Source organism: Neolamprologus brichardi, chromosome 7 (genome assembly GCF_056152115.1).
Source record: "Neolamprologus brichardi isolate AB-2024 chromosome 7, ASM5615211v1, whole genome shotgun sequence".
Classification (NCBI taxonomy): domain Eukaryota; kingdom Metazoa; phylum Chordata; class Actinopteri; order Cichliformes; family Cichlidae; genus Neolamprologus; species Neolamprologus brichardi.
In genome coordinates this window covers 55,625,499-55,647,215 of record NC_142110.1, presented here as the reverse complement: position 1 = coordinate 55,647,215, position 21,717 = coordinate 55,625,499, and the positions used below count along the sequence as shown (strand labels likewise).

Genomic DNA, 21,717 nt, shown 5'->3' with positions numbered 1-21,717 from the left:
AGGAGAAAAGAAAAAGCTTTTTAAAAACCTAATATAGGGGTAAAGCTAAGTTATTTTAATAACTGGTGATTCTATGCACATAGTTTATTCATTTGAAATGAAAAGTAATTTTATGTTCAAATGGGTGCCTTGGCAGTTTGTTTTTTTAAATGCAGTGGATGCCCTTCATCATACAACCCCGAAGGGATTTAGTGTCTCCTCCAAGAATCAAATCAGGACTCTTTCACTTGTTAGGTAAATGTGTAACCCACTACATTATGGAGCCAACATAATTATGTTATAGACATACAAAATACAGAAAATGGCAACAAATGACCCCAAACATTACAAACTGGAGGATAAACTTATTTATTTCACTTTAAAAACAGGGCAGAGCCATGTTATCACAGTACATTTATAAGTTGATCCCACAGCATAAGTATGAACAGATTTACAAAAAAAAAAATTAATTACATTCGGATTTGACAAACCTGTATTACAAATGCCTGTTTTAGCTGAATGAGCTTCAGCATGGTGTTGTTACTCTTAGCTGCGTGGCTGAGCATCATTTTATATCTCCAACACATTTTTCAGCAAAGAGCTTGAAAAAAATTCAATGCTTTTGTGTGAAGCCTGAAACAGCTACAAATCTGCCAATGACACCACCCCAGAAAAACAAAGAAAAAAACCCACTGTGCTCTCAACAGGTGAAAATGCAACTTAAAAAAAGAAGAAAAAAAAGAAGTACCCTGGCAACAATACTGATATCTTAAATTTGAAACTTGTAGGGAAAATAAATCTTTATCCATCCCGTGTGCTTGACAAAAAGAACTTGGCTTTTAACATTTACATTTTTACATTTACTTAAATGTTTAGCAACGTATTGCATGAAAACTGTTCCTAGAAAAAACAAAACAAAACAGGGATGCACTTCTTGTGAACCAAAAACAATATGGCCAACAGCAATGGTTGGTGCCAGTAGTTTGTCTTTTTGGTTATTTATTCCCCTTTTGCCCAGGGAAACAAACAATTATAAAAAGAACCGACTCATTTTAAAGTCGTGGATCTCTTCATCACACCGCGTTCTATAACGGGAAAATATCGGCAAATGACGTCACTATATCGGCCAACAAGGCCAATATCAGGAGGTACCGATATTTTGGTGCGTCACTAATAAGAAAAACTCTACTTAAGCTAAGCAGAGTCTTACTTAACTCTATAGACTTAACAGTCCTGTACATGTACAATCGACATCTTCAGACAGAAAATACATGATACAAAGACATTTTAACTGATTAATTAAATCCCAGAAATCCTGACAGAAAAGTTGATGGCTTCTAGTAAAATTAATCCAAAAATGATTCAGAAATCTTCAGAATACTTGTGAAAACATCCTGCCAGCCTTCTGTAACATATCACATGGTTCATTCAAGCTTTAATTAAACATTAACAAGGGGAGCATAGCCATGAGGCACTTCACTAGTGATTTCAAAGGGTACACTAAGAGCACCCTCTTTATCCAAGTCTGGATCTACAGTTTGCTGGAAAACTAAGGCATTTGGGCTCAAGTTTAAAAAAAAAAAAAAAAAAAAAAAAAGAAAAAGCTTTGCAGATCTTCAGCAAAAATGCTAATGTCACTAATTACAATTCATGAAACACTTGAAATATGTTCAAAGACACTCCAACATATTAACAGTGATGTAACTATAAAGCAATACAGGTAACGTACATGATGTCCTGTCCCTCCTTCAGAACCAAAAAGAGGCGTCTTCATCAGAGAGCACAAGTCAGATCAAGTTTTAATGTCATAGGGGTCATGTGTGAATGACGGCCCTCTGGACCTCTGTAACCTTTAGAAAAGATTACAGTTGGCTCAAATCATTTATGTTGTTTTACTAGGAAATGTGAGCAGCTTAAAGGAAAGCTGTAAATGTACGAGTTAGGTATTTGAAAAAATAAACATCGAACCAGAGCTGAATATTTAATTTCAATTATCTAACATTTCTGTTTATTTTTACAACCTTACAGAACATAGATTTATATCATTTGTTCTCTCTAAACAGAGACAACCTGATAGTTCAGTCTCTTAAATGAGGGTTAAAGATAGCATTAAGTGCTGCTGCAGGGACAAGAACTAACTGGCTCACAGCTGGCCGGGTATCTCTCAAGAGAGACATTTGGAAATCCTTTCTGGGTTACAATCGTTTAAGTCTGAATGACTGCAGGCCATCATTTTCTAAATGAAGTCCCATTTCAGAGATTATATTATTTGAGGTCAACATATTTTTATTTGAATTCAGAAATCAGGAAGGGTGGGAGCCCTTTAACCCCTTCCTGAGGGGAACTTTAATAAATCTTGTTAAGGACAACAGAGCAGCTGACAATTTGCTTACAGTGTGTGCTTAAAGCTTCAGGTGAAGTTCTGGCCTTGCGTTTCAACACTGAAAAAAATGGAGATGCTTTGTGTTGATTTGTTGCATTTGTAGTCAACAAGTATTCAGTGGCAAAAAACACACACAAAACATTGGAACACTTGTGTGTGATGTCTTGCCTGTGTGCTTCAGAATAAGATGGGTTTGCCAGCAGTTTTTTCCTGGACATAGGAGGTGAAGCGTTTGAGGAACTTGGGGTACTCCCTCTTAGCCACGGCCCTGAGCACAGAGGCAGGAGCCCAGCCTCCTGGATTCACTGCACACAGACGACATAAAGATTATTTCCAGCTTCAAGCATACAGTAAAGAAAGAGCACTGAATCATGGTTAACCCCATTTTCATACATTAAGCATTGATATAACCTACCATAATTAGTGAACATATGTAGGTAGCTTTCAGTTTAAAGTCATTACGTTTGCATGGCTCTTTGTTTGGGCCCGCTGGCAGAAAGTCTACTTTATGGTAAAGAGAGAAAAATATGAGCCCCAGCAGTAAGATGTTGGCATAAAAATCTGGCACTCAACGAGATGTTAAAAAAATGAAAAAGGCAGATTGTTGCTCCTCCCTTAGCCACAACTCTGTTCCTGTTAAAAAAGGAGTTCTTCCTTTCTGCTATTGCCAAGTGCTCAGCCATTTCCAGAGGCTGTAAAGTAAACGAACTAACAATTTTAAATAGAGCCCGACCTATATGGGATTTTAATGCAAATACTATATATTTTTTCTTTCAAACAAACCAAACATAAAGCGATTTCCCTCACTTTTACTATGTGCACTTACTAGACTTATTATTTTACTGTACAAGTCATGGATAACTTGTTTACACCACGCCCTTCTCTACTCAGATCAGATGGTTGTTGTGTTTGTAGCATTCTAAGCATGTATTGCCAAAAAGGGAAGACACTTTGAAGAGTGATTCTTTCATCTCTTTACTTTTTAAATTTCCATTTATTGGCTGTTTTAAATGAAGGTACCAATCACTTATATTGGTTAAACTCAAATTCTAACTCAAATGGTGATTTTAAATGTTTGGGTGAAAATGCAAAATTCATGGACACCAGATTCATAAAAATGAGACTGTTCATGCCTTTATAAGTGAGCAAACTTAAAGATTTAGCAGGGGATCAAATAATTAAACTGTATCTAATGAAGTTAAAAGTTTCTGGAGATAACACCACTGAAAAGGACTGAACAATCTCTCGCAGCAGTGATGCACAACCACAAACCAGTCTCCCTCTAATGGTTGAACTGTGTTAAAAAATAATAACCAAAAGGACAGAAAGACAACAGCAGAAACAACAACAGTAACCCACTAAACAAACTAAGCAGCACCCTGACTGCTAACATCAGCTGTGGCTAAAACAGTGACACACACCATTGGCGACATAGGTGATTTTACAAAGGATGTTGTCCCTGCTGATCTCTTTATCTCCGTCTGGTGGACTGACGAGCGTCTGGCAGATCATGGCAATGTTGATTTTGGCACGCACACACCTGCTGGTTGGCTGTGGAAAGCGATCGAGAATGAACAAATGTGTCAGCATTACACATTTATTTTTTATTTATTTATTTTTTTAAAAGAAGAAGCTCTTTGTGTCAGATTTCAGGAGGCTTGACTGCTCACCAGTGCATTATCATGATCCACAGAGAAATTACAGACCAGCCAGGTGTCTGGATCATTCTCATTGCTGGCCATAATTTTCCTCATGGCAGAAAGGTATAACACATCCCTCTGAGAGGCAGGCCACACCCGCTGCAACACAAATTCTTTCTTGTTGTTTCAGATGTGATAAGAATGATTCATGCTCTAATCAATGGTGAGGTATTTAAGTAGCTTAAAACAGTGTACTTCACTGCATACAGTGTTTGATACTCAGCTTGTAGCTCTCACCTTGTGTGTTTGATATACAATAACTGCATTGTCCGACAGCGTCTCCACAACATTAAAGTTTTCAATGGTAGCTAAAGGAAGCAAAAAAAAAAAAAAGGCAGTATTACATCAAACCCATTAACTATAACATTTATAAGAGGGTTTATTATACTCGTTCCCACCTCCACAGTCTACTGGACTAGTGTTGCACAATTCAGTTTAAAATAAGGACTGAGCTCTGGTGCAGCCCTCAAGTTCAGCCTCAATCTCAAACAAATCATTTTCTCTCCCCCTTCCCTTTCAACCAGCTTTCTTTTGATTGGCTGCTTCTTGTAAACAGGGATCCTCTTTTCCTTGTAATATGGCAGTGTTTGTCACTGCTGATAGTGTAATGCTTCTGATACACCCACCAAATAAGAAAACACAGACAACTTAAGCTCACATATCTCATATCCGCTCTCTTTGTAATCACAGATCAAAGAGTATATAAAAAAATAAATAAATATGAAAGTGAACATTTGGAGTTCACTTTTTTTCACACACCACTACAACAGCAACAATTGTCTGAAATTAGACTTGAATTGATTTTAAGTTCACAAACTTACTCTCCCAGTCACTGCGGTAGGCAGTGTCCCAAAAGTAGTGGCACACCTCATGACCAGTCACCCCCTTTACTGAATGAGTGGCCTTCAGCGGATCCAGTACAATCCCATTTTCTTCTACCTCTCTCCTGTATACCTGGATACATAAGCCACATTTATGTGAAATCCAGACATAATCACTTTTTCTTATATAATGAGGCTTAAACACATGTCATCCAATAAACTGGTTTAGATAAATGTTACTTTAAGAACAAATTCAGTTTACCTTTTCAAAATAAGTTAACGCGCATGCGAGCACCATTTTACATTCAAATCTTCCTCATACCTTCATTTCACCTTCTTCAACGACCAGCTGCCAGTTGGCGTCTCCACCAACATCCTGCAAGGAGTAGGTCATGTGACTCTGCACCATCTCCTCCACCTACAACACAAAGCCAGGAGCAAAAAGAAAAGATGATACTGATCAGTTTGAAAAGATTGAGAGTAAATATATGGCTAATAAAAACAGAATGTGGACAAAAACTTAAAACCATGTCTTAAAAGACAAAATATTAACTTCCTACTTTTAGAACATTTATCAACATTGGAAATAATTCATTATCATTAATATGAATAGAAACTGATTACAGCTGTACAGTGCCTTCATCCAGTCTGCAAAAACATCGACTGACTTGGGTGTTGTTCAGGAAGAAGGAGTAGCTTTTTTTTAACAATATGTGAGGGGCTACCACAACAAGTTCACCAATTATTAGTAAAGGTCACTCTCAGATTCTGCCCACCATGATTTTCTTCCAATAGGAAGGGACCCAACCTCTAGAAATGCTATGTAACATTCACTAAATGTGCTCTGGTTCTCAAAAAGGTTCCAGAACAGCACCCTGTTAGTGGAAATGAAGAAAAGTGTCCTGAAACCACAAAACTGCCTTATTGATGATCGATGTTTGTAACAGAAAAACCCACACAGCCCATTTACCAGTTTCCATCCGTTCTTCAGAGGATGATTAGTTGATTTGCCTGCTGCACTAAAGAGCACAGGCTTGTTTTTCTTTGTGTCATTTCTCTAGTAGTAATGCTGGATTGCCTACATCTACAAATCGGGCACACCTTAGCAAAATGAAGGAAATTAAATTGAAAAGTCAAATGAGAAATGTGAACAAAAATTAATCAAACCTCTAAATGCGGAAGCTGATAGAATCTGGAACATTAAAGTTTTTTTAAAATTCACAGAATTTCTTTCACAAAAGATTAAGAGCCCATTTGCGCTTTCTCTGTGTACTACCAAGTCTGACATTGGACACAAATAAAAATCAGACCTTGCATTTCATGCTGCTAGTAAATCCTCAGTAAATGCAGATGCCTATTCAAGAAGTGGGCATCTGTATTTACTGAGGATTCGACAGTCTATCATGGCAAACAATGAGTCCACAGATGATGACAAGTAATGACATCTGAGTGAAGGGTTTAACAACCTTGTTGGAGAATCTGTGTGTGTCGGAGCTTGAATAGGCATCTTCAAGAGGAACAGCGTCAGATCTCTGTATTCTTGTCTTCTCAGTTTGAGACTAAACACAAACAGAAACAGGTGTTTTTAATCACAGACCTGACAGTGTTTAAGTGTATAATTAGTGTATCTAAATAGTTGATGGTACACTGTACTCTGATATTTAGATTACCTGTTCTTCTATTTTGTCCTGTCTGTCAAGAGCAGCTTCCACTGCATCAAAAAATTCATCCTCATTGATGAGGCTGTTTGGACCTTCCTGCCAGTAGAATGAGAACATTAACTGAAAGGCTCTCCTATAAGCCATTATTAATATTGTACTGTGAATGACATTTACACATTACCTCATAATCTGGACCTCCAAAGTGAGACTTTTTCTTCAACTCATTGAGGGCTGATTTGTAGCCTTCCTCTATTCTTCTTCTCTTTTCCATCTCCTACACACAGAAAATAAGCCTAAATTTGAAGAAACAAGAATTGTAGATGAAACTCATCTGGACACTGTTGAGCCAGAGATTACAAACCTTATCCAGTCTCTTTTGCCAGCTGTCCTCTCTCTTCACCATCAGGTCGATGCAGTGGGACAGAGTGGCTAAGATTCCAGCTGTTGTAGCCTTGAATGTAATGGCCTCTCCCTTAAAATCTATGCCATTGATTCCTTTGGGATTCAAGGACTGGAACACTGCAAATCAGAGGAGCAGAGGAAGTACAGTAAATGCTATGAGAAATAAACATAATTTTTAAGGCTTTGTCCCTTAAAAAATTGAGTAAATGTAACTATTTTGCAAGCTTTAGACTTCCTAAAGCCTCTTCTTACTAGAGGTTTCACAATACATGGGCTCAATTAAAGCAGAGATGACAATACTAAAGCTTTCCTTTCTCAGTGACATCAGACAGATCTGAAAGTAGAAACTTACAACTCACAACCTGCAGCATGCTGGCTATTGGTCTCTGGCTGCTATTTCTCAGAGCTTTCTTATATGCAAGTTAACAGCTTTTGGTACAAGTTATTTTTTAATATTTTAACAAATAACTTTGATAACTCTAAATGACATGTGATATCACAACCTGATATTAGGTATTTTTTCAGTGATCTAGACAGAAATACATTTAAAAACAAGTTCACAGGCTCTCTGAAAGAGAGTGCCCGCAATACTCACATTTTTCTTTGCTGCCATTATTGTTGTGCAGAAACTCTCCGTCTGTGCGGGTGTTGGGAAAGTCATCCTCATCATCTTCCACAACTGGGAAAAAAACATAAGAAAGATTCAGAGGAAACACAAGAAAACCAAAGAAATTTGTGTTGCTACAGGCAAGTCTTTTCTTTCAGGACCCTTCTGAAAGTGAGGGCTACAGAACAGGAAAGCACCTAGTGGCCCATTTGCAACTTAAGCTGCAGCACAGATAAAATCAGACTGACAGATCGCTGCTGTGCTGCACAACATGACAATGGTCCGGTTTCATCTTCAGAATGAAAACAGGGTGAGAGAGGCAAAGAGGCGCAGAGAGGGAGGTGAGGAGAACAAAAGCAGAGCTTTATTCACTGCAGTCAACGACAGTGCCCAGTGCAGGCTGCCGTGAACAAATGTTCAGCCAGCCAAGACAGTATGAGGGGTGGGTGAGTCACAGCACATAAACACATTCCTTACCAGACCCAGCCCAGGTTTCTCCTAAACAAATATTTATCATCAGTTCTAGGTAAAATATGAATGCTAAAGTTTTGGTAAAATGAAGGGAATACATTCAAGGGAAAAAAAAACCAGAAATCCTCATTTTTGAGAAGCTGAAAACGAAAATGTTTGGGGGTTTGTTTTTTTTTTGCCCGAAATGATCAACTATTTAAATCCAGCTACATAAAAAGAAAGTTGATTTAAAAAGTTTAAAACGCTCTGACAAAGTGGATTTTTTTTCTCTTTCAAATGTTAAAAAGACAAAATATATATCCAAACTGGATCACCAAAGCAATGGTTTTGTAGGTGTGTGGGTGGCTGTGGTTCTTACTTTTATCCCTCTGCAGTTCATCCTTGGACACAGCATCTGCACAGCTATCAAAGTATTTCTGCAGTGTGTCCACCTGCCTGCACAAGATATCTCTGAACGTCTCCATCTCGGCCAGCTTCTCTCTCAGGCTGTGACCCTTCTGAAGAAACAACAGATTTAGCTATAAACCTTAGTTTACATTATCAACATGCAACCAGACAAAAATGATCAGCCTGTGCATCTACAACTATCCAAACATCACAAATAGAGCCCTCATGTGTACAGATCCAAGACTGTACCCACTGACTTCCTCAGCTCGAGTAAACAGTACCAGGAAAACTCACCTTGAAGGAAGACGTGGAGGTGGCAGAGTAGCCACTGGTGGCTGAGGTGAGAGACAGCATAGAGCCATGTCTCCGCAGACTGGACTCAGAGCCATAACCAGAATCAGCCTGCAAAAATAAATACAGCAAACTGTGAACAATTTAGTTTGTTACAACACCTTTGAAAATGGATTGTAGTTATTTAACAGGAGAGCTGTAAAGCAAAGCAACTATATTCCAGGAAGACAAAAAAAAAAAAAAGACCAAAACAAACAAACAAACAAATACATCAGACACATACAGAAAACAACAGTTAATGATAAAAGACTATAAAAATTAATTGTAAAAATAAATAAATAAATAAATAAACTATATTGTATTAATGTGGTGTTGAAAATACTACGTCCAGATGAACAGAATCAACTTTTTAGGATATACTTACCTGGATGAGCATAAAGCTCAGAAATTATGTGTAAATACACTGATCTATTTGACACTTAAGCCATATTTAATATGAGCATATTGCAACACTAATAGGTCCCCTTTAAGCAAAATTAGAGACACTAACCAAGTTCTTTATAAAAACAAATATGTATCTTTTTAGTTTTTTCCTTATAAAGTATTCAGATGTAGTCACCATTAGTCCTACTATTCTAAACTTCAAAAGGTTTAATAAAAATTGTTGTCATCCTTTGAAAAACAACATACAGTAAGTAAACACTGAAATTCTTTTCACATTACATTCAAGCAGGTACAACAACACTTAATGTTGTTGTGAAAATGTTTCAGACACAGTGACAACAGCAGCACGTGACAAGGTTTTAGTGACCATGACAGCACAACTGAAATATCAGCTGGCTTCCTGTAAGCCAGGCTGGTTCAATTTTCCTCTTACATAATAAACTGGCCCTCAAAATAGACAGTAATGACAACACAGAGAAAAGGTTCAGCTGCACTGACGAGAAACAAGAGCTGCAGTACCCGTCCCTTTAAAAGATAGTTTCAAGTTGAGCCAGCAGAGGGCATGAAACGTATACGCACATGACAGGCACAAGAGCTTGGGGTTACTGTCGGTCAGTGACCAGAAGTAGCTCTGCCTGTGTTCAGATGGATTTCTGTCACTGCTGCTTGCCCTTTAGCCAACATTCTGCTGCCCCACTGACTTAACCAGTACAAATGGCCCTTGCTAAATGTTTATATAAAGACATTTTAACCTGTTTGATGACAAAAAAGTAACTATCCAAGCAAGTAGAGGGTTTCTATCCATGGTAGGATAAAAATCTGAAAATACAAATTAACACAGTATAAAGTATCAGATGTTGGATGCCTTGTCAATAAGACCCACACACATGCACAGGTCATTAGGTTGCATGCTGCAGGGTAAATAATAGGTGTACAAATATTTAGTGTGCCTGGTGATTACAGCCCCACTGAATACATATAAACATGCTCATTGGAAAAAAAGAAGATGCAACATCTGGTCCTCATAGAAAGCCTTCTGCCTGAGCAGAAACAGACTTTATCATTTTCTAATAATGAATAAGTATAATAAAATAATTGTATAAAGGCAGATACAAGAGATTAGATTACAGTACGTTAGGCCATATATCTGGACATACAGAACTTAAAACAAATATAGTTTATCTAAACACTGACAGTATCCTAGGAACAAGAGTTGCTTCATTTTAGGATGTGTCACTTTTTCAAAGTGTAAGATGACTGATCCCTGAGCTTGTAGTGTGTTGTGTCTCCCTGGAGACGCTGGTTGCTAAGTGCTATGAGTAATGTAGTTTAGACAGGGAAGTGGGGCCTTCTAAGAAGAAGGGTTTTAGGCAATGACTCATTGTGGGTGGGAAGGCCGGGTATGCTTGTATATGCTCAAGATTCATTCTTTGTTATTCTTGTCTGAGTCACTGGTGCTTAGATGATCGAAGACGGGGAGGAGGGTAAAGAGGGGGGGATTTCCTAAAATCAAGTACCACGTGTGAGCAGCATGTGTTTAAGCAGAGAGGCAGAAGGTGTGGTAAAGGAATATTGCATTGGAAATGAGTGTAGCAGGGCCCCTTTAAATAGTCACACACAAAATCTGTATTTAAAAATTAGTTTGTGGGATTTCTTTCCTTTTTTTTTTTTTTTTTTTTTTTTTTTAAACACAGGCATAAATGCTAAATCACACATGCCACAAAGAATTATCTTTGTGGCAAAAAATGCAAAACACATTTACACATGTGACATACATTGAGTAGTATGGATGTACAAATATAAACACAAGAGTGTCCTCAAAGCCACTACTGTCTTTTATCCATGGAATAAATATGCTGGCTACCACTGTTGCTCTCCATGCACTAAAACATGTAAACGACAAACTTCTACTCTAAAAGTGTATAAATTCACTCTGCCACTGATGCCAAAGCAAAAAAAAAAAAAATACAGATTGCATAGTCAAGGGTTATCTGAGATATCTGGGTAACGTCAACAAAAATGATTTAAACAAATCTTAGTTGTGCTCTTCAAACAGCTTCCTCAGCAAGTTACCTTTGTGTTCAGTGTCTGTGTTTGAAAAAGGATCGTGCTAAGCCTCAGCTAACTCCAGTGTTAGAATAACTGAGCTATGTATACCTACTTTGTTAAAAAGCCCTTACGCACCAGTAGAGAACCGTCTAGGATTAAAGTGCCCACACAGTACAGTATTAAAGTACACAATTATGGATAAAAAATAATGAATTTGTGCAAACAGAAACACGTGCTGTAACACTACTGTGCTACAGACAAATGCACAAGAGCTCCTACACTCCTTTGGTTTTGCCAACAAACGCACCAGTGGTGGAGGGATGATTATTCTTCCCTGGACTCCTCCCTTCTCTCTCCTCCCTTCTCTGATACTCTAAGAAATACATACAAGCACACACACAAGCAAACAATAAACACACACTTACAAATCTCTGAATGAGATGACATCTCTAAATATGACAAGAATTTGATCTCTTTTGATAACACCAGTTCATGGTCTGCTGTATTAAAGACTTACCCTGTGCAGTTCAATCGATTCAATCCACTGGTGTCTGTGCTCGGGGTCCTGAGCTCTGAGGTACCACACACTGTCGTTTACACTCATATCCAGCCGGCACTCGTCAAATTCATGAGGCTGAAAAAAAAACATATACACACAGAAAAAGAATATAGGACAAAAACTAGGTTAATCAGTGTGTGAGATTCTCGTAAATGAGGCCAGTTATGGGAACCAAGCTGACTTGATATCTGTAGTGATATAGCCATAAAATTCAGAATTTGCTTTCATGTTCTTTTCAATCCAACAGGAAAACCAGCTGACTTTCCTGTTTAGGAGTGCACAGCGAGGCATATGTGAGGGGTGGTCACCCATGAAAGTAGCTATTAAAAAGACAGTCCAAAAGCAAACTGCTGAGCTGTCCCTTGTATGTTACATGGTGGGCAACAATCTGTTCCTGCGTTTCCTTTAATAATAGCCTGTCTTTAGTTTAGACCAATCTATATATCGCAAAGTGATGGAAGACAAAGAAGAGTGCATGACAGGCACAGAAGTCTCAATTTTAAAATGGTGTATTACAGGTGGAGCAATGGCAGATAACTGGCCTTGTAAAGCATTTTTGCACAATGGAGCACACTCCTAATAGCTCTCCAGTATACTGTCAGAACTGCAAATCCACTGTGTTGGTGTTGCATGCAACCAGACTTTGTGTGACAGTAATGGAAGAGGTAATGATGGCATTTACATATGTAGCATCAGACCTTGTGAAAGGACACTTCGGCAGTTAAGTCCCAAGGCTAAACTGCTTTCAACGTCTAATCGCAAAGGGTAGTATGAGTAAAAGCCTGGCTTGTTTAAAGAGTCACAGATAGAAGTTAGAGGGCACAGAGAAATGAAAATACTTAATGAACAGAAATGCAGTTTAATAGAAAGAAAGAAAAATCTCTCCTTCCGTATGCTCGCCACAATAAAATAAACACATCTGTAAGCTGTATTTATTGTGTTTGTAATAAATGTAACAAATTTAGTCCTTTATAATGGAGGGCTATAAGGGGATCCAACACTGCAAAGACTTCATTTCCATGATTTTTTTTTCCAGGGAGAAAAAGTGATTGAAGTTAACAGTTTTAGTGTTTAATTAATGCAATTATCGATTTCCTGGGTCACTGAATCAATATCAACTTGTGAGGGCAAACATTGTAATTTTACTTAATTGATTATTCCAATCTATGAACTCCATTTAATCTATAACACATTAACACTACTATAAAGTATTTTTTTAATTCTGTGAACCAAGCTACATAGAGCTACATACATTTACGAGCAATTATGAGCTCACTGTCTAATACAAGGATGAGCAATTTTTTTTTTTTTTTTTTGGAAATAGTTCATACTAAGGTAAAGTAAGCAAAGGGCAACACACTGGGACATATGAGTTGAAACATGTCGTCACAATGAAGAGATTACTTAAATAAAACGATTACATGGTGCATCAACTTCTAAAGTAGTAGTTTATATCGGACTGATTGTCAAATATGTACCACTGCACACGTCATGAGTGAAACTTAGTGCGCATACACTTATGTTATAAATGTGAACTCAAGGCAGACAGTTCCATTTGTTTCCAAAGAGCAGTCAAATATTTCCCAGTGAAAAAAAAAAAATCTAACTTCTTTTGTCTTGATAGACTCAACCCTAATACAGCTCTGCATCAATACGTTCCTAGAATATTAATGTCCCAGGACAATCTAAGACTGGCAGTCTGGCATGTTGTGTGATACTGAAACATACAGTCCAAGGGACAGATGAACTGGATAGAATTCCTTTATTGTCCCTCTTCACAGTAAAACAAGATTTAATGTGCAACTCTTCCGTATAATAACCTCTCCGTTAAAAATAGCTGACGGATTGATTTGTTGAAATCACCATTAACATGATTTTTGGTCTGTGGATTTCATTTTTATTTGATTTTATTACATAGCACCCCAGTCTAAGACAGTTTACTGGCCATACTTTGCTCTTGTGTGATCTAATACGCTTAGAGATGGCTTGAGCTTAACTGCAGAATGCTTGAGTCCATTGGCAGAGTAAGAAATGGCCCACTACAGGGAATTTAAGTAGATTTCATTGGAAGAGTGTGATTTGACTATATTGCCTGGCATCTGAGCAGCACTGGGGCCAAGAGCAGATGCTCAATGTCAATACCACAGCATCTGAGTGAATACTGAATGCCCTCCTAATCAAACGCTCATTTAGGAGTTACCAGCAGCACTTACATAAAACCAACAGCCATCACAGAGACACATGTGAAGAGGAAACAAATACAAGGAAGGAAGCAAGCATGTGGCATCCTTGACCCTGTATCAGTTAAAAGAAACAAAGGACTGGATTCAAACCTGCAGAAATCACAAGTAGTTGTTGTCTTTGCATTTTTCATATATCTAAATTAATCTAAACGATTAACCTCCATATAAGCAATGACTCTTTTTGAGAAAAATCACTTGTTAAAAGCTCCCCCACTACTATTGCTTATCTACTACAACTATACTATACTAAAACTATGGAAACACACGTGAGAGAGCTGGTTGCAGTCATGCACAAAACTTGGAAGTGTATAAATCTGGATTCTGGTGACATCTGGTTGCTGGATGTTGGCCTACTAACAGATAATCATGGCAAATAGGAACCTGCACCAAGTCTGAGAAGTTACTTGGATCCAAGGGAAACAAAAAAAAAAAATCAATTTCTGACATGCTCTTTCACAAGATGACACGGCATGCTGACAACAAACACAGCCACAGTCGCATGAGAAAGGCAAACAGACTAAAAAAAACAATTAAATAAAAGTGCATGGACTGTTTATTCTGTGTCAGTTTATTTGTGCAGTTTGATGAATCAACTATCAAAGTGAATATGAAGGTCTAGTGAATACATGTTGTCCAGAGTCTATTACCTTATTAGTCCCCTGTGACCATGAACAGAACAAACAGGCATTAAACAAAGGGATGGATATTTTAGATGTGACTGCAGTAAAGCTCTGAAGGTCCCTTGACAAATCGATACTTTGTTTTTACATCTTCAAAGGCCAATATCTAATAAAGGTTGGATCAAACATGCAGTTCTCTTTGCCTCATAATGTTACTTTCACTATTTAACCTAGATATTTAGAAATCTATCTGGGACAAATAGCAGGTTGTGACCATTAGTGATGCCTTTAAGAGGGAGTGTTAGTGAGTGATTATTTCAGCGATTCTTTTGATTCTTTTTATTCAGGGTATTGTGCCGTTCTCCTTGCCTGTGTTTGCTGCCAAAAGCCTCTGGCAGCATCCCCCACAATCCCTGCCTTTATGTGAATTGCTACTGTACTTTATAATTCCCACACCTATCTCTAGCTATAGATATCCATCCATCTATGTGTGTGTGTGTGTGTGTGTGTGTGTGTGTGTGTGTGTGTGTGTGTGTGTGTGTGTGAATTAGTATCAGAGACTATTATACAAGTGGAATAAGAATCTTATTTGTTTAGTAGTTTTCCACCCAGCACGGTAGATAAATAACTACATTTTATGAACTTATTTACAGCTAAAATATTTATGGTTTGGTCATGAAAATGATGAGGGAAAACAGCCCCACCCTGTCTCTATTCTCTTATAAATATAAACTTCCTACAAAGCACCAAAAAGCGTCCCTTTCTGTCCTCTCCCATCTAACCTCTTTTTAGCTGGTGTACGTGTCTGCAGTCACAAACTCCCAAACTCCATGAATAGGAGTACAAGAAAAGAAGTCACAACAATTCAGTAGAAGAAAAAAAGGAGGGAGTGAAACCACTATAACTCTGAAACACCCTACTAAACTTTGAAAGAGCTAAATGTAATCAAAACAATATATTAATTCTCCACCTAAATGAACTTCAGACATATAACAACACAATATATATAATATGTTCTTATTCCTTCAACACTAAACTAAAGACCAAGTGCCAGGAACATTTTTCTGCATCTGTCTGGGACCAAAACAGGATTCACTTACAGTCATAGTAGAGGAAGCATTGACTCACCAAGTGGTCAAAGGGAAAAGGAAAGCTAAATCAGCAAGAGTGAATGATGCCATGAACATTTTTGTTAGTTACTTACACAATAAGGCACATGTTTCTTCACTGTCATCATGATCCACAGAGTGAAGGAAGTCACACACTATCAGGAAGAGACACACTTGCTGGCTAAAGGCACCTTGCAAAGCTTCACTGGCATTGGTCTATTTAACTTCTTCTCTTTCTCCAACCCTTTCAAGTGGTTCATTGTGACATAAATACCATTGCAGAAAGACCCAGGATGTCACCATCCATTTTTGCATTTACCTCATACAGATAAAAACATCTACTGCTCACCAATACCAGTGAGAGATTCTAAGTAGGTCAGTGTGCTTATTAACTGACCATGGAGCTAAAAATGGCAATGTTCATGTCAGTCTTTGTAGATACACTTATCCTACAATCACATTATAACCACAACTTGGAACAACATGACAAAACAGTTCAGGACCAAGTCAACAAACAGAAAAAAGACCGACTCAGAAATAAATCTTGAGCTAATAAAAGTTAGCAGGTGATTAAAGGATAATAGAAGAAGTTCCTTATCGATTCCACACAATGCTTTAATATCAGAGATTTAACTGTAAGCCTTTATCAGTTTCACTGCTTGAGAATTTGTCATAGTCAAAGCATTTATAACAAACTATAATTTATACACCACCAAAGAATCAATGCCAACACTATGAATGAGCTGATGAGTTACTGGAGGAGTCTTGTTTGGTTTACCCAAAACTTAATATTGATACTATGGAAACTGACCCCAAGAGAGAAATAGTCTCAAACACACACACACACACGCGCACACGCACACACACACACGCACACACGCACACACACACAAAATAATGCATTAAGCAAAATCTCTTAACTGTCATTACCCTGAAAAAAATCTGTTAGGAGTGCAACATAGACTTCCGTTACTTCCCTCTGGAATAAAGATATAATGTGTATGCAGTTTGCATAACTGATGACACTGAACCATTAAACAGAAGCAGCTACACTGTCTCCTAGTTTTCCCCCTCCTTTTTCCCCTTCACAATAATATTAGCATTTATTCTGAATAGTAAATCTCTTCCAGCTAACATTAGGTCGTTAACTTGTGTGTTGGACCATATTTGAACACTACACCATCTGAGAAACTATGATATATAACAAGATTTGTGATTAGTAATGATCTATTCTAATTCTGTTTTACTAGTATTAAGCACAGGTGTATAGATAAGTTTATCCTGTAAAGAGGCTTATGCACTTCTCAAATGGCTGAAGTCATGACAGAGCATCTTTAGGATTGTTATCAGCAGCTGGGAACATTATTTCAAAGATAAGAGCAAGCCTCACTCCAGAGCACGTCCACGGCATTCATGAATTCATGAACTGAATCATCTGGAAACTTGTTATTTTGGGCTGGAAAATAAAATCCTTTTTATTTGATTTGAAGCTTTATTTAAGCTTATTGACAGAAGCCATTTTTTTAACTTTTGTATTTGCACATTATTATTTTTTAAATACTACTAGCACTGTAATTTGTATTATTTAATGTTATTTATTTCATTTTTGTTCTGATGTTCTATTGAGTAATTTTAAAAATACGTTTGATTATTTTCAAATTGGTACATTAGTCAACTACCAAAATAATCTTTAGTTGCAGCCATAGTATGCAGACATGACATTCATGTATGTTTTGTTATGTGGAACATTTTTAACCTTCAGTTTGTTTCTATTCCAATGTAAAATTTTGATTTTGAGCCCATAACAGAAATGGCAAAAGGAAGAAGTCAGAAAACTGTAAACATTTGACCGGTGAGTATGGTGTAATTGTAAATATGGCTAACTAAATCAATGCAATGAAGCGTGTTACTCAATAGATGGCATAAACTAAGTAAGTAACACGCCTGTCACTACACTGCAATAACTGTCTGTGAATGGACATCACCTGCTATTTTTCCAAAAATATGGGGTATGTTTTCACTGGAGTGAGAAGCTAATTCCCTAGAGAGTGCTGTGCAAAAGTTAATTTTTACATGTGCTGGGAATGGTTAAAGCTGAACAAACAGATCTAATAGCAAAGCGTTGCCTAGAAACAATAACTTATTCATTTCCCCTGTTACTGTTTGGAAAGAGCAAGTCAGAAAGAGCTGACCTCGGGATCCCAGTGAGAAAAGATGAAAGGTGAAAGAGTGGGAATATAAATTTCTCTGACAGGATTATATGAAAGATCTGATGAGCATGGTGATCTCTGCTTCTAACAGCTTGGAGATGTATTTTTTTGGTCTATCCTAATTACAGTTGCACAAGAATGAGAGTCACATGATGTAGTTCTTAGTGAAGTGTTACAAGAGCAGCCATTCTTGCAAGATGTTTTGTAAGGACCACATTTGCACAAGTTTCACAACTTTAGCTGGTCAGTAATCAGTCGCCTCTGGTAAATTACAAATGCAGTACTCACAGTAATAACAGCTTTGCTAAGACAGAGGGAACCCCGACAGCCATACTCTGTCTCATCCTGAGACTTGTAGTAGCTCAGTGTGTTGTTTTTCAGCACAACCCAACGGTCCTGCCAGCCGTGGATGTAGTTTGTCCACTGAAAATAAAAATGAGCAGCGTCAATACTTTTCTATACTGGGGGACAAGAAAGTTCAAACAGTTGAACTTCAGCCTTACTGAAGAGCTACTGTAGCACAAACTGCTAAAAACTTCATGGCTACTTTTCAGCCAAGTGCTCAAGCTGACCACTTTCAACCACAAAACACCCAGAACTGGACCCTAGAGCAATTGAACAAGGTGACTTGCCCTAATAGATTGTGTTTTCTTTTACTTCATGAGGACAGCCAAGTGAGCTGTTTACCTGGGGAAGAGACTGCTACCTACCGAATGCACTTAGGAAAAAGGCCTGCAGGCTTAAGAAGCATAATGCTCTCCTTGGAGACCTCAGGTCTATTAATAAGGATGTTACTTTTACAGCTACCATGTGCATTAACACTGTTGCGGACTACCTGCACAAACTGTAAAAACTGTTCAAGGATAACATTCAAATACCAAGCATCTAAGTCCAATTGTGCATGTGTGGGATGGACTGATCTGTAGATCAAGATGGGACTGAGCTGTTCTGGCTCCATGAGGAGTGATCTAGCCAAAATGCTAGATACCGATGCTGGCAGTTGTACTGCTGTTTGGTACCATCTGAACAAGATAGTTTCTGTGGTATTAGACTGCACTAAAACAGCAAGCATTTTCACAGTAGGGGACTGAATAAATCAAAACAAACTTAAATTTTCCATAAAAAACATTCTGACACATAGAATTTAATCTAAGGTTTAGACTCATTAAACCTCAAGACCTATGACGTATGTATAGCTTAGTTCGATTTAACAGGTGAGCTCATCTGGTTACAGATCTGCTTAATCGCACAATATGCTTGGTTAGCAGGTCAGCGTGCGATCTGTTCAGAGACAGCCTGTGTACAGTGAGATTACCACATTAGCTTGTCAGCAGCTTAACAAATTTAAACCTTGCTCAATTTGCCCAAAAAAGGGTGACACACATGAGCAAAACCATATGGCAAAATAGGTTACAGAGATTAGACTTTGTCTACCGAAAGACTTAACAGTCCCTTTACTAAAGAAAACCAGGACAGTTGAACAATAATACTAGTCTAGTTATACTAAGCAAACGTTTTGTTGAATTGCTTTACAGTACAGGCTTTAAATAAATTTTACATCTAGTAGCTTGAGGGCTACAAGACCTGTGCATTACACTAGCTGGTCATCTGGTTTCACTGGGGGCTTTCCTTTTACTTCAGAGGGATTACTGGTGTGATATAGCTATAACGTTGATGGAAATGTTGTTGGGCGGATTCACTGGATAACCTTTTCCTAAAGGAGACATACCACGATTTGTCACCACATTACCGAGATTTTTTCCTGATACGTATACGGACACAGCTGTGCCACTTAGACCCACGGGACATGACAGCGAAACTGAGCGAGGAAAATAAATACATAAAAAAGGCTTTCAAACGTGACTTACCTTACTAAGGTATCCGCTGAACTCGGCGATGCCAATGGGATGTCCAGGCTCCTCTCGAGGCTCTATATCTTCCTCAGAACCGGAGGAGTTCCAACTCTGATTATCTGACATTTTCTTAACCTATCTCACTAACACCGGGGACACAAACCTGGCATATGACGTTAGGTTTGGAATGACAATATAGTAGCCGAGTTTCTTGGACCCGAAAAAACAAACAATAAACAAAACAAAACCAAAAAAAAAAAGAAAGAAAAAACGAGCAACAGTTTATAGAACCATGTTGCGCTCTTATCGACTGACTAATATCTTAGGACACACAAAATCAACAGCTAGCTCCCAGCTAGTAAACGTTAGTTAGCAAAGGAGGTTTCAACACATTTTCTGACAGAGATCAACGTTAGCTGAGTCCGGTACCTTAGCTGTCAACACCGCTCTACCGCCCTTTTCTTCAGCGTTCAATGAGTCCCAGAAATAAGGGACTCGGATGAAAAGCAGATAAACGTGGTCAAGATAGCGTCAGTATTTACGACTAATCCGCAGTAGAGTTTCAGAAAAACGCCGTGGCCCTTACAGCGCTTGTTTTCCTATGTACGTTTGTGACAGCTATCCAGCTCAACGCCATGTTCAACTGACGTCTGGGGCTTCCTCTAGGTTCGTGCTAGAGCGCCTGTTCTCAATTGTGTGGTGCGCAGGGGCGCTGGCTGAAGTCACGTCATCAAATCCCCTCCTAACAGGAAACAGGCCCCGCCCACTTTTTTTTATAGTAGCTTACTGAAAATACATTTAGAAGGGCTAAAAAATACACTCCGGAGTTCGAGAAAAGAAAACAGCCTAAGGTGTGCTGAGGAGAAAATAGTTTTTAATAAGTGTAACAAGGTTGAGGCTTTAATCACAAATATTTTTAATATATTGTATAGTTAGCCTTTATTATCTTGTAAATCAGATGCAAATACATTATACTTTTCCTCAATTGATTAGTCTTCCATAACAAGATAATTAGTTAATACAGCCCAATGAAGAAAATACAATTTAACATATAAAACAAAATAGTCTGGATAAACTATTTAATGTCATAACAGAGAGAATGAGGAGGAGCTTCTTCCTCCAGGCTATTCGGGCCCTGAACCAGGTGTAGGAATGGACTCTCTCACACACATCACATCACTATAAGACTGGACTCTCACACACATCACATCACCACACGCACTCTGGTTTTTCTTCATGCACACTTCCTATAATTTATAATCTCTTTCTGCTATTTGCACATTTTTTTTACTGTAAATTAAATTTACAGTTAAATCTGTAAATTTTGTATAACCTGTAAATTGTAAATACTGTAAAACCACTGTCATTTAATGGTCGGGCATTGCATTGCACAGCTACAAGCATTTCACCTCATGTCATACTGTGTATGGTTGTGTGTGTGACAAATAAAATTTGAATTTGAATTTGAACACTCTAATTCTAGTTGCTTATTCCACATGGCATAACACATTCATTCATAAGAAATCCCTTCCCCCTCCTCTTCTTGTTTGATATAAGCCTGTACAGACCTGTACTTATGGCAACCCTGAGTCATATGATAATCCTTAGGCAATATATCTATCTGAGACTATCAGGCCTTGTCATGTGAAATTCAAACAGCAGTTTTGTCAGTTACAGAAAGGAAAGAAAAGGAAAGGAAAGGGAAGGGAAGGAAAGGAAAGAGGAGAGGAGAAAAGAACCATGTCATGGGTTTTTTTTTGAGTTGGATGCATTTTCATGAAACCATGAGACTTCGAAACCACAAGACTCCTGTTAGGAGCACAATCCAACTATTCTCTTCCATTAGAGGGAAAAATCTGAGTGGCAGGAAGCTTCAACCTTTAGACATATTTTCAACAGCTATATCACTGCTGCAGTCATTATAGTAA

General features: G+C 38.0%; 1 protein-coding gene across 2 annotated transcripts; it reads right to left on the bottom strand.

The window, feature by feature from the left end:
• Positions 1-368: 368 nt before the first annotated feature.
• On the bottom strand, positions 369-20,478 carry LOC102786407 (ceramide transfer protein-like). 2 transcript variants are annotated; one of them, XM_006804746.3, is made up of 18 exons: positions 19,805-20,478; positions 18,225-18,359; positions 11,713-11,829; positions 11,503-11,568; positions 8,706-8,813; positions 8,383-8,521; positions 7,542-7,625; positions 6,906-7,063; positions 6,726-6,818; positions 6,554-6,640; positions 6,350-6,442; positions 5,206-5,301; positions 4,884-5,016; positions 4,300-4,370; positions 4,033-4,161; positions 3,784-3,913; positions 2,531-2,667; positions 369-2,420 (listed from the first exon to the last, which is right to left on the bottom strand). In XM_006804746.3, exons 1-17 carry the CDS (start codon positions 19,913-19,915, stop codon positions 2,540-2,542), a joined length of 1,878 nt encoding a protein of 625 aa, XP_006804809.2. In that variant the 5' UTR covers positions 19,916-20,478; the 3' UTR covers positions 369-2,420; positions 2,531-2,539. The 2 variants fall into 2 exon arrangements, with proteins under 2 accessions (XP_006804809.2, XP_006804810.2); XM_006804747.2 differs by having other exon boundaries at positions 8,383-8,518.
• Positions 20,479-21,717: the final 1,239 nt, after the last annotated feature.